The 20,254-nt window shown below is 40.3% G+C and overlaps 1 protein-coding gene across 2 annotated transcripts in view; it reads left to right on the forward strand.

Moving 5' to 3' along the window:
* The first annotated feature begins 561 nt into the window (after positions 1-561).
* The window catches only part of HS6ST3 (heparan sulfate 6-O-sulfotransferase 3), a 275,452-nt gene continuing 255,759 nt past the window's right edge, over positions 562-20,254 (forward strand). The window contains exons 1-2 of one of the 2 annotated variants that reach the window (XM_065740820.1): positions 562-681; positions 724-1,100. In XM_065740820.1, the coding sequence (XP_065596892.1) occupies positions 562-681; positions 724-1,100 (497 nt within the window). Of the gene's footprint in view, positions 1,101-20,254 lie in introns of both variants that reach the window. The other variant, XM_065740819.1, reaches the window with a different exon arrangement.

A 20,254-nucleotide genomic window follows, 5' to 3' on the forward strand; every position in this document is an offset into this window, starting at 1 on the left:
GAGCCGGCACCCACCGCGCGGGCCGAGCCGACGGTGCGTCTCTCTCCCCGGCTCACCTGGCGGAGCCTCTCATTGGCTGCCTTTCGCCCCGCCCTCACCGTTTCATTGGCAGGTTCCGCCGCCCCCCCCACGCGGTATTGGTCCGCGCCCGATACCTGGAGGAGAGAGAGGACCGGCTCCCACCTCCCCCTCGTTTTCTCACCGCGCCCTCTCATTGGCGGTGCGCCCGGCGTGCTAGGCCCGCCCATTGGCTACTCCGGCGGCCGCTCGCCTCGATTGGTCGGCGCTCGGGCTGCGCCCCGCCCCCCGGGAGGCTGAGCGGTGCGTTCGGGCCGGAGAGTTGTCAGCGGAGCGGAGTTGTGGGTTGCCGCCGCTCGGCTGCGCGCGGAGGCGGTTCGCGGTGCCTCGGCCGCCGGGATGGCCGCGTCGGGAGGGCCACGCTGAGCCGAGCGACCCCGCGGGGGCCATGCCGCCGGCCGCCGCGGGAGGGGAGCCGGGCGGGACGGCCGCCCCGCCAGCGCCCGGCAGCGCCTAAGCCCGCGCCGTGCCCCGCGCGTCGCCATGGACGAGCGCTTCAACAGGTGGCTGCTGCCGCCTCTGCTGGCGCTGCTCTTCCTGCTCATCGTCTACCAGTACGTGTCGCCCGCTTGCCCCGGTGCCGCTTGCCCCCGCCGCCCGCCCGCCTCGGCCGCCGCCGCCCGAAGCGAGGGGCACCCGGAGGAGCGGGACGAGGAGGAGGCGGCGGCCGCCGTGCCGCGGCTGGAGCCCAAGTTCCCGTTCGCGCGGGGTGAGCTGTGCCGGCGGGTGCGCTTCGACATGCGGGGCCGCGACGTGATCGTCTTCCTGCACATCCAGAAGACGGGCGGCACCACGTTCGGGCGGCACCTGGTGCGCAACATCCGCCTGGAGCAGCCCTGCTACTGCCGCGCCGGGCAGAAGAAGTGCGCCTGCCACCGCCCGGGCGGCGATAAGGACACCTGGCTCTTCTCCCGCTTCTCCACCGGCTGGAGCTGCGGGCTGCACGCCGACTGGACCGAGCTCACCAGCTGCGTGCCCGCCGCCATGGAGCGCCGCGGCTGCGCCGGCAACCGCACGCTCAGGTCAGTGCCGCGCGTCTGCGGAGCTTTCGGTCCTCCTCGAAGTTCTTTTAATGCCCCCGAGCTATGAAAGGAGGCGGCGGGGAGAAGCCGTGCCCGGCTCCGGGCAGGCTCCGCGCTCGGTGCCCGTGCTGCTGCTGCTCCGTGGCTGTACGCGCGCGGCCTCTTCGCGTTCTCCTGTTCCGGGCTTCTGTCGGGTCTGGCAACGAAGTCTTAGAGTTTAAATTGGAGAAACGGTCGAAGAGCGGCTCCTCCGGGCACGGGATAGCCTGGGGTGATGCAGTGGGTTGCGAGCTTTGCTCTCATTTGTTTACCTTTAAGCCGTTTTCTCAGGCTAATGCGAGAGATCTCGTCTTTACTCGTAGGATAGATCCTGAAGTGTGTGTGGTTCGAGGGAACAGAGGAGTTCTCCTAAACTTTTACAGTTAACAACTGCAACTTCAATATATGTGAAATACTTCTGAAAAAATCTATGTAGCTTTTCAGAAAACACGATATTTCTTTTTATAATTTGTCTTAATTTTGAGTCTCAAGACTTTATATTTTCAGAGGGACTGCTCATGTATCATTTTGTGTGCGGAGTTGTGGAAGCACATGCAGCCCAATGGCCCACTGGCCCTGTGCATCAAGAAGGTATCCTCAATTGCTCAGCCATCACCGAGTTATTCGATGCAACTGACACCAGGCCCTCGCGTACCACAAAGCCAAACACATCTGGCATTATTCCAGTCAGGATAACATAATGCTGATTGCTGGGAACTTGGAGTGGACTTGCAGGGTACAGTTAGGACCATTTGTACAATTTATATATTGAAAAACTAAAGATCTGCTTAGGGTAAAACATCTTCTCATGTGCTAGTGGCAGAGAAGTGCAGTGAATCTCTTTGAGCTCAGAATAATTTAGTGGTAACCTTATGGCTTCAAGGGATATTGGGTGATTGCAGTGTAAACCAGGAAAGGGAGGACAAAGAACAATGCTCACGGCAACATCTGATAACACACGGTCTGTCCCTGGCATCCTCTGTTCCTGTTATGGAGAATATTAGTAAGTAAATAACCAAGTGTTATTTTGAATCACAGAAAGCAAGTGGGAAAGTAAAATTGGTGAAATAGCAGGTTTAATACTTTAAAATAATCATAGAAAATAAATTAGATCAATTTATAACTTTGAGTTGGGTTACAAAGGAGGTCATGAGAGTTATTTAGTGGATTGTTAGTAATTATTCTGCTTGAAGAAAGACAAGTAGTGACACCAGTTACAGCTGAGAAGAGTTAATTTTTGTTCATGTTTGCTTAGTTAGGGAATGGTTTGATAAGTGTGGCATGGTAAGGGATATTTATGGAGGGAAGTACTGTAAATAGCACTGTATCATTACAGTGCTTACTCCTTGTATATTATATGCTGTGCATATTACACCTTCTTCCTTTTTACCTTTCCCTTCTCTTTGTGGTCAGGCAGCTTGAGTTTAGTTTTTCTTTCTTCTTAAAATGAAGTATCAGATAACCCTGAGGAACGGATTGTCTCTGCTATGAATGCCTTTGCTCCTGGTAAGATTGGAGTCAAGCCTAAAATACTTTGCTGGAGGACTGTACTATTAGAGGCATGTGCTGAGGGCTTTTTAATGTATGAACTGAAAATTGAGCATGAGGTGCCTGGATGCCTAAAATAAGCAAGAAACTATCATATGTACCTAAAGTAGAGCATTTTTTTTCTTTTTTTTTTTTTTTTTAAGTCATCCTTTAAAGTTTCTGAAGGTATTTGAGGCATTAGACTTTCTTGAATATCTTTTTTCTTCAGTGTTCCAGCTATGGAGTAAAGAAAAATAGACTAATTTGGCTAAGTATATGACATTGGATTTTTTCTGTGGTGAGGGGACAGTGGAACAAATCATATTATGAGTTTGGTACCAAGGTGCTTGATCCCTTGTGTAATACATTTGGTGCAATGGGGATGTATCTCTAACTTCATTTTTCCTTCATAGCAAGGTACAAACCTCTTCAGATCTCAATATATGTCACTTTAACTACAAATATAGATGTGTGTGTTTTGAGAACTTGTTTCTTACAGCGCTGGTAGTAGTAACATAAGTCAAGATTAAACAAGTGAGAGCCTCATGATTTTGTTTGACGTTATCAATTATTTTATTTGCTGTTTTATGTTAGATTAAGTCCAATCTCCTAACACAGGCATTTAGAAGAGTTGATGGAAAAACTATAGTTAGAATTCATGGGAATGCAGGCTGTGTGGTGGGTAGGGGAGGAATGGAGGATGGCCAGAAGGATTTCATGAAATACGTGAAGCCCTACCTCTCCCTGGATTATTTCTTTAAAAAACACATGAAAGAGATATTTTACACCCGAAATCTCATTGGGGTGTTGAAGGGATTTCAATAGACAGGAGCTACCGTTGTGGATCATAACTTTGAACTCTTTCAAGCCAGAGCACCGACTCTTAGTTTTGATGCCAGTGTGCTGTTGCATCTGTGATGCAATGAAGCAGTGATACAAAGTGTCTTGTGTCTAGCCTAGGTACTTCAGTGTGAAAAGTTTACTGACTGTGTGCTAGATGTTGTAGTGAGGTCTAGAACTTTTCATAGGTTAAAAAATCCAAACAAACTGAGAATCAAGGCCATTCTTTTGAATGATGTTACTTTAAAAAAGCTACAAGACTTTAATTTCTCTGAAAGCTTGTATATATTTAAATTTGCAAGATGTGATATTCTGCTGAAATACCTCGATGTGTTTAGAGAACAAGGCTGTTAGTTTCTAGCTTTCACTTTACAAAAAGTTGCTATCGGGATACTGAGAAGAATATGCAGTTGGTACAGTTGTAAATGAAATTATTATTTGCAACACTGAACTGAAAACTAAGAATTCATATATTTAAAGCATCATGTCTTTTCTCATGAGGGTGCAGTAATGTTCATGGGGAGGCTTCTACAATGGCGACATTATCCCTGCATACACGTCAGAGGAGATATATTGCTATATCCAGCATCTCTGATGTGGGTTATTTTCTGTGTCTTTCAAAAATGACTGCTACATTAGAAAGTAACTGGTGCAGAACCCTGCAGGAGTGCAGAAAGGTGAGTGACTTTAGGCTGCCTCTTTGAACAGTGGAGAAACAGAGATCTGAAGGGTCTGAGGCATGAAGGGAGAGAAGCAGTTCTTCTCAGGGTAATACAATGGAAAGCTGGAATGGGTGTCTAGGTGTCTAAAACCTGATGAGGAGTATCCCTCATCCAATGCTGCAGTCTGGTGGTCCAAGAGAATTGCTTCTCAAGTTACCAAGCAAGATTTGGTGCATATGATAAGGCTTGCTTTTTATCTCTGCTTTATGTGTGATACATTTTAGGGTACCTCAAGACTTCTTATCAAGGCACATTTTCTCAATTGTTTGTGTCTGTAGTATCATTAATAATTATACGTTATTATTGATTGTGAGTTTGATTAACTAGGAAAGTAATATTTTAAACTACACACTTGAAAGAACACTTCATTGAAACTGTTGTTGTCTAATTTTCTTATATTAAACAGTGAATTTAGTCTAATTTTGTGAACCTCATGAGCTTTGTTATCAGTACAGTAGTCTTCTGAAGTGTTGACTGTCATTAATTCACTTCTGTTATACTTTCCAAATCTTAGTGTCTGTTTAACTCTGTTACTGTATGGAAGTACAAATCAGCAGTGAACCCATGAGTTACAGAATTGGAAGAGGTAAGAGGTAAATAGGAATTAGCAGATCCCTTTTTCTTCCAATGCAGTCATTGTCAGTTTTTTTTTCTTTTTTTTTCCAAGTCTCTTACAACAGGAATATAAGATGGGCTCCTTCCTTTGCAGCCATGGTAACCATGATCATCACAAAAACGTAAGAGTGCTAATTAAAAATTAAGACTATACTGAAGGTAATGGGGAGAAGAGAATAAAAAGCTGTAAATATTACAAGTACTGAAACTGGAAAAAAAATGCACAGAAATTCTCTACCACACCCTGGTGTCTTCTACTGAAGTCAATGTTTGAACTAATGAGCTTCATGTATACTTGTTTCTTTTCCCTCTCTTTAGTAAGTTTAAGGAACAAAGATAAAAGAATGCTTTGAGATCCTGCTACTGACACTGTAGATTTTTTTCTTGTGTTGGTCACTTCAGAAGAACCTTCAGTAATTCCTTCAGGGGTTTCATTGTCCTTAGTGCTAGAAACTGGTGTTGTCTTCCCTCCAGAGCTTAATGTGAATCTTTTCTGAGGAACATATAAGAAAAATTAATCCCTGTCTCTTTGTTTGCCTACTGGGTACTTTGAAAGAGGACTTGTTATGAACCAGCCTTCCCCTTTGAAAAAAAATAATCAAATCTGGCTCATCTTGTATTTCTTGTAGGTCATTCGTTTTGTTTCACTTCTTTGGATTCATGCCAGTTCTTTTTTTGAAGTGCGATGCTTCAGTGGGGGTACAATTTTTCATCTCTATATATACACAAAGTGGAGCAGAACAGATTACTTCATTTATTCTACAAGTTGTCTTTCTGCTTGTACGTTTCAGTTACGCTTGCTTGTTTTGCAGTTGTCTGACATTGACTGTTCAGCTTGAGATTTAGACACTACTTATTTTCTCAAAGGTTATTACTTATATTTCCCATTGTCTTCTTACACAGCTAATTATTTCCATTTAAGTGTAGAGTTTTATGATCATCCTCTTTGGATTTTATTCCTTTTCTGCCAGTTTACTTAGTTTGCAGAATTGATCTGAGTTTTAATTTGTCCTTAGCTTTACATTGTTGGCATATTTAAATGTGTTCTGTATTCAGTAGCTGTGCTGTTGATGCAAACATTGAATAGAATTCAATTCCACTGTAATATATGTTTTGTTTGATTTAACTGAGGATTGCTTTCCAGGGAGTTTTGCCCTGCCAATTTTTTTTTTTCTCTAGACCATTGTTGTTTTTTTTTCTTAAGACACTGACTGGAAACATTGTCTACTCATACTATTTTTTATTTTTTAAATAGTTAACAACTCTACCCAACTTAATTTTGTACTATGCTCGTCTCCTGTGAGATGACTGCTCTGCATCCCTTCAGGAGAAGCAGGCAAATGATTGATGGGGGATAGAGACCTCCAGTGTTGAAGTTGGTCCAACCCTAGAAAATCTTTGACCCAGTCTCATCTTGAAATCTTTGAAGCTGCTGTGATAAACCTCAGCAGGTTTCTGTGCACGGGGACTACAACAATGACTAGAACTCTGTTTTCTGTTAACTGCTAGTGTACATGAAAGTTGTTAACACCAATCTGATGAGAAATTGATTGTGAGTTTTTGGATCCTTATGATATGGGCAGAGAAAACCTACAGAAGGAAAAACAGAGTGAAACTGTCAGCACCTTCCTCTAGGACTGTACAGTGTTATAAGATGGTAGCTGTTTTATTTCTTGTGTTAATAAGTTTAATTTCTGTTGCCCAGCTGCCTAAATTTAAATAACTTCCAATTCTCTTGATTACTGCTACGGATTAAAACCAATTCTTACTTAGTTTTAGAGTTATGTGTTGTTTTGAGGTGCAGTGGGAAAGGCTTCTGTGCAATGTCATTCTGCTGATGGAGATACAATCTGTAGGCACAGTAATTGGTAACAATAGGGATAAAATTTAATTAAATTTTAACTTGTTCTGTTTCTTCTTATTTATTTATTTATTTATTTATTTTTGAGGCTGCTTTGAGGGGAAGAGAAGGGGGCAATCTTTGACAACTCACAACTCAGCTCTACTGATCACACACAAAGAAGCTAAACCAAAAGGGTTTACCATTTTAACAGAATGATTTCTCCCCTCAGGTTTGCTGGCAGTTTTTGTATGTTGCTTTCAAAATCTGTAACAGGAAAGCATTTCCTCTTGCAGCTTGGTGCAGCAATGATAGTGAATTGAGTTCCAAGCATAAAGATTCTCTGTGCAGCTTGAGACCTGATGAAAGCAAGGGAACCTGTATTCTCTAAAGTACTTAGCATCCTGTTCTCTGGAAGTACCTGCAGTCCAAACTTAGACTAATTTCTTGATTAAGCGCTAGGCTAAATTGATTGTTTTAATGTTCTGAGTTGCCTTAGAAGGTAACTTAAGGTCCTTTCAACACCGTTACTGCTGAACAAGGTTTTTAAATACTGTCAAGAAGTCTGGTCTAACTTGACCTCTCTGTATGATAAAGATTGACATGGCTACTAATATAAGAGAAGAAGAAATTAACAACAAAAACGAGATAGGTGTTGATCTTTCTGAAAAAAAATATAGAATGGCAACACAGTTAATTCTTTAAACACCTGGAGTGTCTTACATGAGCAGTGCTTAAGATCTTGGTGACTACTGACTAAATGGTATGAAGTGGGTTCTTGCAATGATACGTTTTTCAAGCTCAGAGGGCTGTGGTTGCTCTGCAATGAAGCACAGTTATTTTCTATGAATGTATACCTATTGTGCAAGAATGAAACCATATAAGGAACTTAATGAAGGGTTGATGAAACAAACAATAATATTCATAACTGATCTGATGCTATGCTACCTGATTCTATGAAATAACATGATATTTCCAGGAAGGGTGGCATGTGGTTCCAGGTGCTGTTCGGTGTTTTTCAGGATGTTAGAGTTCTTGGAGCTGTTAACCTCCCTTCAGAGACCAGTTACTTCTGGTAAGCAAGTAAACTGGAAACTCAGGAGTGAAAGAAAGATGTATACCTCACCAAAAAAAAAAAAAACAACAAAAAAACCCAAAACCAAACAAGAACCCTCACCCTTGTGCAAAATGCCACATATAAAAGGTACGAAACCTATTCAGTGTAAGCTGGAATCATTAGAAAGCATTGCAGAAAATGATGGGACAGTACATGAATTAAACTAATAAAGAAATTGGAAACATTAGCTGAATGAAATGCGAGTAAACTGTTGTCAACGATTTATGGGCTGTTTTGGCCTGGTTCCACGATGACTGGGGAAGAGGCACCCACAGACCCATGCCCCAGGGAAGGGGAAAAAAGAAAAGGGATATGGGCCTAAAAACAAAATAGCGGCAACGATCTGAGGAGGAAAGCTAATTTACTAAAAAAGATATCAGAATGCAAAATAACGCAATATAATGGAACTTATAAAATGAGTCCAAAAACCGAAGGCCTTATGCTAATGCTGGAGGCTAGATGGCTCAGGAGCACTTTCTGAAAAGGAAAGAGCCTGTGTCTTGTGACACATAAACAGTTTTTATCTTTCCCTTTGAACAGAAAATGGAAAAATGCAAAGCAATGCAAAGTCCTCTGTGGTATGTAGTTGTTCTTCTCTTCTGAGACAGGAATACCCAGATCTATCAATGATCTGTGCCCCTGGAGCATTAACTCTTTAACTCCCAATGCACTATATGACATTATGATGTGGAATACCAAAAAACAAAAATCATAAAGCCATGACAACTACCAACTCAGCAAAAATGCAAGTTGCTAGTTTGTCATCTGAGTGTGGGAGTAGTTTCTCCCAAGTCCTTGTCAAATATAGTCAAGGGTTTGATAAATTGTTGTCTGTGTGACTATAGAAGCAGAAAAAAAAACATTTCATTCTCTTCAGCAATAATCTTCAATGGTATCACAACTGGAATTAAAAATTATTGCCTTGGAGGTGTAAAGTGGGGAGCTGGAATGTAAAGCAAGAATACTTTTGTGAAAGATGCCAAACTTCATTGAATTGGTAGGAACTTCTGTGGAAACTTTTAACATGAAATCTGAATATATGGTATAATATCTATACTTTTCTGAAGTAATTACAATTTTTAAGAAACAGAATATTTAAAGTTGTAAACTGTTTAAGAAATAGTACTGGATAGTATGGAGCTGTTTCTCTGTCAGCTGATCACTCATAAAATATGAACTTGAACAGATCAATTCAGATTATGTGCCTTTAGGAGTTCAATCATTTGGGAAATCTGTTGGATATTTTCTTCCGAACTAATGCATCATAAAAACCTACTAAAGGGGAGGTGTAGTCATCTCAACATAGTGTCACATGTTGACTGTATACATGTGCGTTATTACTCAAACTCATCTAAACAGTGGAAGGAATATTCAATAACACAAAACACTTACTGTTTCTGAGTTGCGTGTTCCTTGTTAAGGAGAAAAAGCCCCTACTTTCTTCACTGGAGGCAGTAGCAAAAGTGGCTTGTGGTAGATCTAACATCCTATACATGATTTACGCTAGTTTATCCAAATTGCATTGTTCTGATAGTTCAAGAACATCTCAGGGAAAAAAGTATGGATAGGCATATATGATCTGTTTCCAGGATGGTGGCTGTTTGTTTTTGTTGTATTTTTTACTGACACTAATGAAGAATAATCAGTGGCACAGAGTCCAGTTGGAGACTTGTACTTAGTGGTGTTCCTCAGGGGTTGGTACTGGGTCTGGTCCTGTTCAACATCTTCATCAGTGACCTTGATGAGGGGATAGAGACCACCCTCAGCAAGTTTGCTGATGATACAAAGCTGAGAGAAATGGCTGACATGCCGGAAGGCTGTGCTGCCATTCAGTGAGACCTGGGCAGGCTGGAGAGCTAGGCAGAAAGCAACTGGACGAGGTTTAACAAGAGCAAGTTACAAGAGTCTTGCACCCAGGGAGGAATAACTGCATGCACTGGTACAGGCTGGGGGATGACTTGCTGGAGAGGAGCTCTGAGGAGAGGGACCTGGGTGTCCTGGTAGATGACAGGTTGACCATGAGCCAGCAGTGTGCCCTGGTGGCCAAGAAGGCCAATGGCATCCTGGGGTGCATTAAAAAGAGCGTGGCCAGCAGGTCAAGGGAGGTAATCCTCCCTCTCTACTCTGTCCTTGTGAGGAGGCCTCACCTGGAGTATTGTGTCCAGTTCTGGGCACAAATGGATAAAGTGCCTGGAACACCTCCCTTATGAGGACGGGCTGAGAGACCTGGGTCTGTTCAGCCTTGAAAAAAGAAGACTCAGAGGGGATCTGATCCATTTCTCTAAATACCTAAAAAGTGGAAGGCAAAGGGACAAGGCGAGACTATTCTCAGCAGTGTATGGTTGAAAGAATGAGGGGAAGTGGCCACAAACTGAGGCATAGGAAGTTGTGCACAAATGTGTGTGGGAGCTTCTTCCCAGTGCAGTGAGGGAGCAGTGGCACAGCTGCACAGAGAGGTGGTGGAGTCTCCTTCTCTGGAGACGTTCCAGACCCGCCTGGACGCCTACCTGTGCAACCTGGGCTAGGGAGCTGCTTTGGCAGGGGGGTGGACTCCATGATCTCTAGAGGTTCCTTCCAAACCCTACAGTTCTGTGATTCTGTGAAAAATTTGTAGACTTTCCACACATACATTAAAATACAGGATATACAGACAGCTTAATTTTCAGTATTATAGATGTCTTAATCAGTCCTGAGATCAAATTGAGCTAAAGTCTGCAAAAGGTGTTTTTTTTTTGGTTTTATTTTTCCCCATTCTCATCCATGGTCTAGATGGAAGAACTTGCTGAATCTTAGATTTCCATTTTTAGATGCTAGGCAAGTTTAATTGCATATAAAATGAAATTTTAGAGGTAGTAATGCAGGAAAAAGAGTGCATTTTTCTTTAACCAAGTAACATTTTTCTATTGTTTTTCTAGCACTGGCTTTTGTTTAAGTAGCAAATAAACTTATATCTCACTTTGTTTATTTTCACACTCAAAAATAGCTATTTTCAATTCTTGACTTCATTTCCATGTATTTGCATACAGACTACAGCTGAGAATTTGGGGATGAGTGGAATAGCAACTCATTGTGTAGGCTGAGGAATTCCTAAGAGTAGGAGGTGAAGTAAAGAAGAGCATAGGAGTCAGCAGTGAGCCTGAAATAAGGGCTAAGCTGGACGACACCAGAGGAGAGCTGGGAGCAGAAGTAGAGCTGCAGTATTGCAAGGTGAAGAGATTATAGAATATCTTGAGATGGAAAAGACCCACAAGGATCATCAAGTCCAGTTTCTGGCTTCACATAGGACTATCTGAAATGCTTAGGTTTTTTCCAAATGTTTAAAAAAAAAAAATGCTCTAACACTGCATCAAGGAGTGCAGTAGGCCAGGTTTAGGTAAGAGCAGCAGCTTTCTTTACCCTACTACACCCTGCTCTCTCCTGTCATGGGCCAGCAGTCAAATGAGTATTAAAACTGTTTTTCAGTGCCCAGCTTTTCACATCAGGCATACTGGTCATGCTGAATCAAGTCTATGACATTGGGGGACAACATTTAGGAAGCAGAAACTGATCATTTAAATGGTCATAAGTGGTATTAACAGCATAAACATAGGATGTCTTGGGTTTGAAGAGACTTCATTAAGTTTTAATTCCCTTCCTCAGTACCGGATCTGGTTGCCCAGGGCCCCATCCTTAAACACCTGGAATGGGACATCCATAACTTCTCTGGGCAACCTGTTCTAGCACTTCACCACTCTCTCAGTAAAGAAAGATTTCTCCCTAACATCTAATCTGAATCCCCCTTTCTTTAGCTTAAGACTATTCCCCCTTGTTTTATCACTGTCTACCTGTGTAAAAAGTTGATTTCCTTCATGTTTCTGAACTCCTTTTAAAAGTTGAAAGGTGGCAATGAGGCTTCCCTGCCGCTTTCTGTTTTCCACTGGCCTTTTCCCCAGGTCCTCCTTCCTCCCCTTCTGTTAAACGGGAGGGATGTTCCAGTTTTTTCAGCCCCCAGGGTCTTTGACAACCATGACTTTTCACACAGCCAGCTCCCTTAGGACCCTGGGATGCATGTCATCTGGCCCCATGGACTTGTACACTTTCAGTCTCTTGGGTTGCTCTTGGTCTTGCTTTGCTCTTGCAGTAGAGTGGAGTATGCTACCCCAGTTCTCACCTAGAGGCTCTGGTTCAGGGATGTGTGAATCCTTGCTGCAGAATCCAGGCAAGGGAGATCACAGATTTATTATGAGTATCTTCTATACTTGATGGAAGACAAAGATGTAGATATGACAAGGCACTTCAAGAGCTAGCTAGTTTGAGCTTCTGTTCTACAAAGTCTTCACCATCCCCTGCCTTCTCCCTCTCCCCACCTGGTTCCTGGAGTCAGATAAGTGTTCTACAAAGAGAGCCGAACATTACATTAGGCATCTTCAGCTCCTGTACTGTAAATCCCACATAGTATAGTTGTCATATAACTTTTTATTCATCCTTTAACTAGACCTCCAATTCTAGTTATGGGATTGGGACCATTAGCTTTGGAGGCTTCTAACACGAGCAACCTTCTCCAACTGTTAAAACACCGTTTTCATGGCAGAAGAGCATTTTGTCAAGCTCAAGCCATGTCTTTTCTGTTGTTGATTTAACGAGGTTCAGACGAGAAGAATGACTTCTTGAATTATTCTGGTTTTTTCTCTTACTAGTCACCTGTATTTATTGCAGACTCATATAGGTAGGACAAAATCTCTGGCAGCTGTTTAGTCCAACTCCTTGCTCAGAAGTAAAACTAGAGGAGGTTGCTTTTGGCTTTGTCCGTGAGGTTTGAATCTGTGTAGATACTACAGTCTCTCTGAGTTGTATCTCGCAGTATGTGACCACCCTTAGAGGAAAGGAGCTCGCCTTTTCACCTATCTGAAATTTCCTATTTTTTGTCTTCCGTTAAGAATGTGTGGTTGTGGAGCTTAGAGACATGATTTAGTGGGGGACATGGCAGTGGTAGGATTTGGTGTTCTTATGAGTCTTTATCAAACTAAATGATTCAGGGGTTGGTTTCCTCTTGTTTGTACCTCTGTTCTTTGCATGCAGAAACAGTCTCATTCTGGCTTCTCAACACACTCACACTTGGGAATGTATGTTTTATAAATATTTGGAAATATTTGTACAGTGTCAAATTATGTTGATTCAAACTTTTCTTTTTAAATTATTTTTTATCCAGAAATCTGATACTTTTATTGGTTTCCATGTTCAGTGTTATTCATATCTCTGATTTCCTTCTCCAGTTGTAAATTTATTTATCAAGCTGTTCAAAGATAATAATGTAAAATCCTAATTACCATGTGGTAACAGGAAATAATGACCTAGCATTTACAGTGAAAGAAGATAACTGTTCTTTCCTTTTTTTTCTTTTTTTTTTTCTTTTTCCCCTCTTTTTTCCTTTTTTTCCTTTTTTCCTTTTTTTTCCTTTCCCCCCCTTTTTTTCCCTTTTTTTTCTTTTGTTTTTTTTTTCCTTTTTTCCTCCAAATATAAAACATGGCTGCCTAAGCGTGTAGAATATCTGAACGTAGCTTTTCTTAAAATGCTCAGTTCCTCTATAACACATAACTTTTTTTTTTTTTTTAAGCAAAGTCTTTACTTTGTTCTCTAGTCTCCTACATCTGCACTCTAAAGCTGGCAGGTCAATGAACATGTAAATGCACACCACCTTGAGCTTTGCAGTGCTGCCTCTGATATCTGCAGATTATTTCACATTAATGTATATCTCTTTTCCTTTTGATTAAATTGTCAGATATCTGACAATATGATAAAGAATCCTATTGTGATATGGGTCAGTAGTAAGCATCTAAACGGCTGCTGGGCATTGGTATAAAGTAATAGTAAAACTGATGGACTGCGTCTGACGAACAGATTGACTGAGAAGCTTAACTGCAGCCGCACAGAACTGCAGCTTGGATTAGGAGATCAGTTGGAATGGTAGATGTTTATCATTCTTGTTTCGTGCTCCATTGCTTGTATTTCAGTCCAATATGAGATTTTTCCAAAGAAAATATTTAAAATAAATAAAATGAATTAGGAAATGTTCATAGTAAGCACATTATTGCAGCTACATTGGTATTTTAAACAAAGTTTAAGTGTGTACTTTCAGGAGCTAAATTTAGCACTATGACTAGAGGTTTTTCATTTTCTTATGTATGAGTAGGTAAGAGAAGAGCTCAAAAGCACGTAGGGTAATAAAATATATATTTTCTGCAATTATCTGCTTTAGTACTCCCCCCCCTCCCCCCAGTAGAAGGACTTCCTATTTCTTATGTTACCCAGATTACATCTTTAAACTTGTGATTTAACTTGTCAGTTAACTTTGCCCATTCTCCCCCCGTTGCTACTCCCCCTATTTTGCTTGCTTTTTTGCTTTTGTCCTATGTGCTTTTCTTGTTCACAGTGTACTTGCTTGCTTTGTGTGTAGAACGAGCTAGCTGAAGTGCTTGTCTCTGTTCTGCTTGTTTGGCAAACCGCAGACTTGAGTTGTTCAGCTCTGAGCTTCTCTGACCTGCTAGAGTTCAATGGGGCTCTGGGAGTTTTAGCTCTTTGGTCTGAGACATATGAGGGCTAACTAAATTTACTACTTTAATCTGCCCTAACTTCTTTGTTTTATTGTTCTCTTTGTTCCTAGCAGTACACAAAAGCTGATAAGGAGAAATAACTGCTCTTCTCTCCACCTGAAACATATTCTTTGTAACTCTGTTTCTTTCTGGTTCCTTAAGCTGCTACTCTGTTTTCATAACTGTTTCTCTTAGATTTGTGTTCAGTTCATCTTAGGAGAAGAATATTAAATGATTGCAAGTAGTCTCTGTGGTGTATGCTTCATTGTTCTTTTATGATGTCTTGGAGAAGAAGGTATTTAAGACTGTCACTGACAGTTATTGGATGAATTGTGCTTTACTGTCAGCTGTTGGTCAGCAGTACTGAAATCCCTTCTCTACAGGGTGAGCCACTAGCTTCATTCACCTTTCCAGCAGGTGAAAAAAGGCTGATGGGTCCCAGCTCTTTCCTTCTCTCACAGAAGGAGAGAAGGAAGATTGCTAATCCTCTGGATCCTAGGAAAAAAAGGTGATGGTTTGATGACACTAGGAAGGTATGAAGTGTGGAACTTATCTGTAAGAAGGGTAGGAGATAATCCTGGGGTACACAAAGGGAAATGTGATCTCATGATTGAGACAAAAGGCAAAAAAAAAAAAAAAAAAAAATCTGTGTTTGCTTCAGAACACTCTAATACACAGAGCTCTATCAAGTGAATTTTCATGAATTGTTTTGGCTGGGCAGTGGATTGTTCAGTCTCAGTCAAATCTGTGTTTCTCTCAAATACTTGAGAGCTAATTTTAAGCAGTTAGTTTACACTAACTTTAATTTCTTATCTCTTAATTGAAATTTGTTTGCTTTATGCTTCTTGAATTCACGTTGAGTATCTGACTTTCTTTCTTTGCAGTTACGAGCTATAAATTAAGAGAAACAACAGTTCATAAAAAATGATAAATGTCTAATTCCAGGACCTGGAGCCCTAAGAGCAATGTGCTTATATGGATGCATAAAAACTGCCTTTATCATTTGTTCATTCTCCTCTCCTTTGTCTTTGAAGTCCTTTCATTCTCTTCTGGCTTCTCAATTGTATTGCTCCCTAGTCAGTATGGTGACTGCGTGGTAGTGGCTGTGGCTGCAGCAGTGATTGATGTGGAAACTCAAGTACAAGGCACTTAATGAGTATTTCATGGAGCAGTTAGCAAACCTGAAGAGGGAGGAGGTTTTTTTTTTCTATAGTTCTGACCACCATGTGCAGTATGTTGCATTGCTGGCAAATACTTGTTCTGTAAAATATATTTACAACTCTTACAAGAACAAGCATGTTTTCTCCCCTCTAAAGATCCTGTTTTTCTTTTTAATAGAAACTACTTAAAAATTGAAAATAATTTATAAAATTTATAAAGGCAAAACCATTGTGAGTGGCATGGGAACTACTCAAAGATGCTGTATTTGAGAGTCCTGAAGCAAATGCATGCACCAATCAAACTGAGGTGGATATAGCAGCATAAACAACAGGTAACAAGAGAGGTAGAACACAAAGCTGTTCACTGTATTTTAGAGGGTGAATTTTGTCTGCAAGAGCAAAGTTGAAAGGATCATAAATTCTGGCAGGATATGGTAAAAATACAATGCAACTAAGAAAGATATTTGAGAAAAAATTTTCAGAAGGTATAAATTAGACTTTTGGAAATATTCCTGGAATTGGAAACCTGCTAGAAAATGTGTAGGGCTAATAGATATCTCTCCTTCAGTACTCTGGAAATAAAACTCAAAAAGAAGTTACTGTTTTACCACTCACATTTGTATTCATCTTTGAGCTTTGAAGAAGTTCTGGATCTTTCTTCAAATTGAAGTGTTGGTAGAGGCAATTATGTAACAAGGTGTGTGTCTTGTTTTTTTTTTGACATGAACCAGATGGTATTTAAAGGCACCACTTACCACAACCAGATGGTGTTTAAAGAAGCTCAAAAATTAAACAACCAAACTACTACATCTGGATGTGACTTTCAACTTAAAGCCTGGTATTTGGAATACTTGAAAGTAGTTTTTAAAAAGAGTCCTGCTGCTTACTAGTAAGCTAAACATCTGCAATGGGGAAAACTAGGAGCAGGGAAACGGGGAAAACTACTGCAAGGAATGGAACTATAGTCACCTAATACAGCACAGTGGGAGATCCAAGTGACTTCTGAAATATGAAATTGTGCCTCAATAATCACATAGGAGGATTTCTGAAAAGATTAAGGAAACATGTTTGTAGCGAAGGTCTGGTGATTGTAGTCTGCTTGAGTTGCCAAGGGCATTCAACAAGGTCTTTATTTATTTATTTATTTGTTTGTTTGTTTGTTTGACAAAGACTCTGGGAAACTAACGTGCTACCAAATAAGAAGGAAGGTCTTGCCATGGGTGTAGAAATAATCCCCCTGTGTTTTACTTTTTAATATGTTCATTTTTCTTATTTTCTAAAATGCTGACAGAAGAAAAGGGATATAATCCAGAAAGAAAATGAATATTGAGATAGTGATACTGTGGACTGTCAAGAAAAAGCTGACTGTGAGGACTTGCAGTAGGACTTTCTTAGGTAAGTAGTTGTTAAAATGACACTTGTTATTCTTAGTCAATTAATGTGTAGTGATGCATACAAATATCCAAGTTTTTCCTTGTAGAGTGTGGGCTCTGAGGTGAAATCATACTTCTCATCAAGAAAGACTACAAGAGAGATTCAAGGATCTGCAGGCTAGTCAGTCTCACCTCCATCCCTGGAAAGGTGACTGAGCAAATTTCCTTGGAAGCCATTTTCAGCCATGTGAAGAACCAAAAGGGGACTGGAAACAGCCAGCACAAAGTTCAGTGGCAAGCTGTGATGAACCAACCCTGTTGTCTTCTGAGATGAGAGGACTAGCTATGGAGACCATTGGGTTGACCTTAACAAGGACTTCAACAAGCTCTTCCCTAGTGGTGTTAGGGCCATATGAATGAGATATGGACTAGATAGTGGGATAGTAAGATGAACTGAATTGTTGCTCTCCAATTGGGGTGAGCAACCATAAAAAATTCATCTAGTAGCTGATTACTTGTGGTGTCACTCAAGAAGTAACACTGGGATCAATACTTTTTTAAGGTCTATATTAATGACCTGGATGATGGAATGGAGGTTTGTGGATAAGTGGAAAATGGGGACAAGAATTAATTCCAAGAAGTCAGTTCTAGATGTTTGGATGCATAGAGTGGTAGAATTTAGTAAATGGTGGAGATGGTCTGTGCAGAAGGAAGTTATCTGCTTCTTCGCTGCCTCATCTTTCAAGTGCCGATGAAGCATAGGATGAGGTGACATTGCTAGCCACAAGATACAGTGGTTCATTTCTCGCTAGATCATTACAAGTCTACCTACATGTGTATGCCTCTGAAAGTATGTATTTTTTGTTGGAAGTTTTTTTACTTAATTATTAAACTTAGGTTTGTGTTATTTTGTAAAATAAAATTTATTTTTTGTAAAATAAAATTCTTTTTTTTCACCAAAACAAGGTAAAATATGCCACAGAGTTTTGTTTTTATTGTTTTAATAAAAATATTAAAAACATTTCCTTACATACTTTAACTGTATTATATATTTTATATGCAGCCCAAGAAAATTCCTTTTCACTCAGTGCAGCATAGGCAAGCCAAAAGGTTGGATTCACGTGCTCTAGATGCTTTGTGTGGCCAGGGACTGATAACATTGAGGGCTTTCTTTGATTAATTCCTGCCTTTGTTTAAAGGCAGGACATCTACAGGACCATAGTTTTAGGAGGGCATGAATAAGGATTAGTAGAAAAAGGTTATGGGGTGCATTCACTGTATTTGAAACAGAATTTGATTGCAAGTGTGAAATCAGAGTTGAAGTGGGTAAGGTTGTAGGCATTGCTGAGCCTCTGAGATCTGAAACTGAGTAAGAGGAGTAGGAGAAGGGTAGGATCAAGGATTTAGTATAGCGTGTAAATATATGTGTGGCTCAGCAGTGAGGTTGAATAGAAGCTGATAGAGGTTTTCAGAGTTTTGAAAACTGCTGTTATTTTTTACGTTTATTTTCATATCCAAGTTGAACTGCCATCCATAGAACAGAGAGGTAGAGTTTAAAAAAAACCTCACAATAGATGAGCTTAATGTATCTTTCCTGACTTTGAAAATAATGCAAATCCTAGGACTCTTAGCAGTTGATTATCCAAGACCTGTACATTCAAAGAAGACTCCTTTTTGGGCAGCACTCATTTTGGGAATGACTGATAGAGAAATGGTTCACAAGGGTTTCATTGCTGTTACTTACAACTTCTTGAAATAAATGGAAACTCCTGAGAAATGAAGTCAAATTAGTGCAAATCCTAATTCTTTTACACCTTATACTTTGTCACATCAGTTTCAAGTTTGTTGGTTGTAGTTGCCCATGTAGCACTCAAACTCCATCTTATGCAGACACTTACATTGCAATAGATGGATTATAATTCCATTGAATCAAAATAGTCATTATGGAATACAATAAGCTTTGAGTGAAATTTCTGTGAGCTGTATGTAGATGCACCCTTTAATCCCCTCCACAATGAAAATGCATTTTTTGGCTTGATGTGATGTTTGTATGAAAAGTACTTGCACATGAAAAGATGTGCTTAGATACATCTGCTGTTGCAAACTCCATTCCACTGAAGTTCTGTATCTATGAATTCTGACAGCTTTTTATTCAGTGGTACAGCTGTTAGCAAAGGTACATATGGTAGCAATGCTTAGAAATATTACCTATGAGTTCTTAAAGATGTGTAAAGCAAAGAAATCCTTTACCTTCATTTGGCACTCTTAAGATAAACTACACTGGCTTTTGAAACTGTAATTTTAAATCTTCAACTATGAAGCTTTTTAAAGGAATGATGTGATCTTTTCCATAAATGCAATACAATCTCCTAGGACCTTGAATCAGACAGTGTATACAGGCAGAATTATTTCTTCTATGTATTCCCATCTCCATTTTAACACTGAGCATGCCAAACTATGAAATCCCTGGAACTGAAGACTTTATTATAGCACATAATAAATCTGACCGGGATAAAAAATATATATATGAAAACCTCAGAGCAAGGGTGAATCAGTTATAAGGCTGGAAAAAAAAATCTACTGCTTGCTTTATATGCCATTCAAGTGTGTTGGCTTTTTTTTAGTCTTTTTTTTTCTTCTTTCTTTCTTTCTTTCTATTTTCCCTTCAAATCCTGCTCCTTTTTCCCTTTCCCAGTGGTCGCTCAGCTTGAGGCAATCTGCATTTTCCATTTCCTTGTTCAATTACCTTTTGTGGCTTGATTGCCATCCTGCTTTTGGAAGCTGTCAAGATCACTGTCAGCTCTAACTGCTCCATAGCTTCCCTCCTTCCTGACTTTCCCTTTCTGTCACTTGTGTGCTTGTTTTCTGCAATCCTAAGTGCTCAATGCGTAGAGAAGAAATAATGTTCTGTTTTCTCTTCTCCAAATATTCTCTACATCACAAGAGAAATAAAAAGAGTAATATTACATCCACCTTTAATTGTCTTTGTAAATAGTGCTTTTGGTAATCTAACCAATTTATTTATTCAATGTAATATGTATGGTCAATGAGACTGGAGAATTCCCACAGATAAAAATATTTTGAAGAAAAATGAGAAACTACTGGTTTTTTTTTTTTTTAATCACATGACATATTATGAATTGCAAAGAGCTTTGTGGTGTTGTGTGAAAAAGAAATAATGAAGAGGTCAAATTCTATAAAGCAGTAACGTGAGTTGACATCCTGTTGGTGCAGCATCAAATGTGAGCTTACCATGCTCCATGAGTTTCTCATATTGGAAAGGGAAGAAGTATATTGTGGGGGAGAACATATTACTAAAAGAACATACTACAAAAAATCCATAATATTTTGG

Source organism: Cyrtonyx montezumae, unplaced genomic scaffold, assembly GCF_038088225.1.
Source record: "Cyrtonyx montezumae isolate F1298 unplaced genomic scaffold, pur_monq_1.0 scaffold_3, whole genome shotgun sequence".
Taxonomy (NCBI): Eukaryota; Metazoa; Chordata; class Aves; order Galliformes; family Odontophoridae; genus Cyrtonyx; species Cyrtonyx montezumae.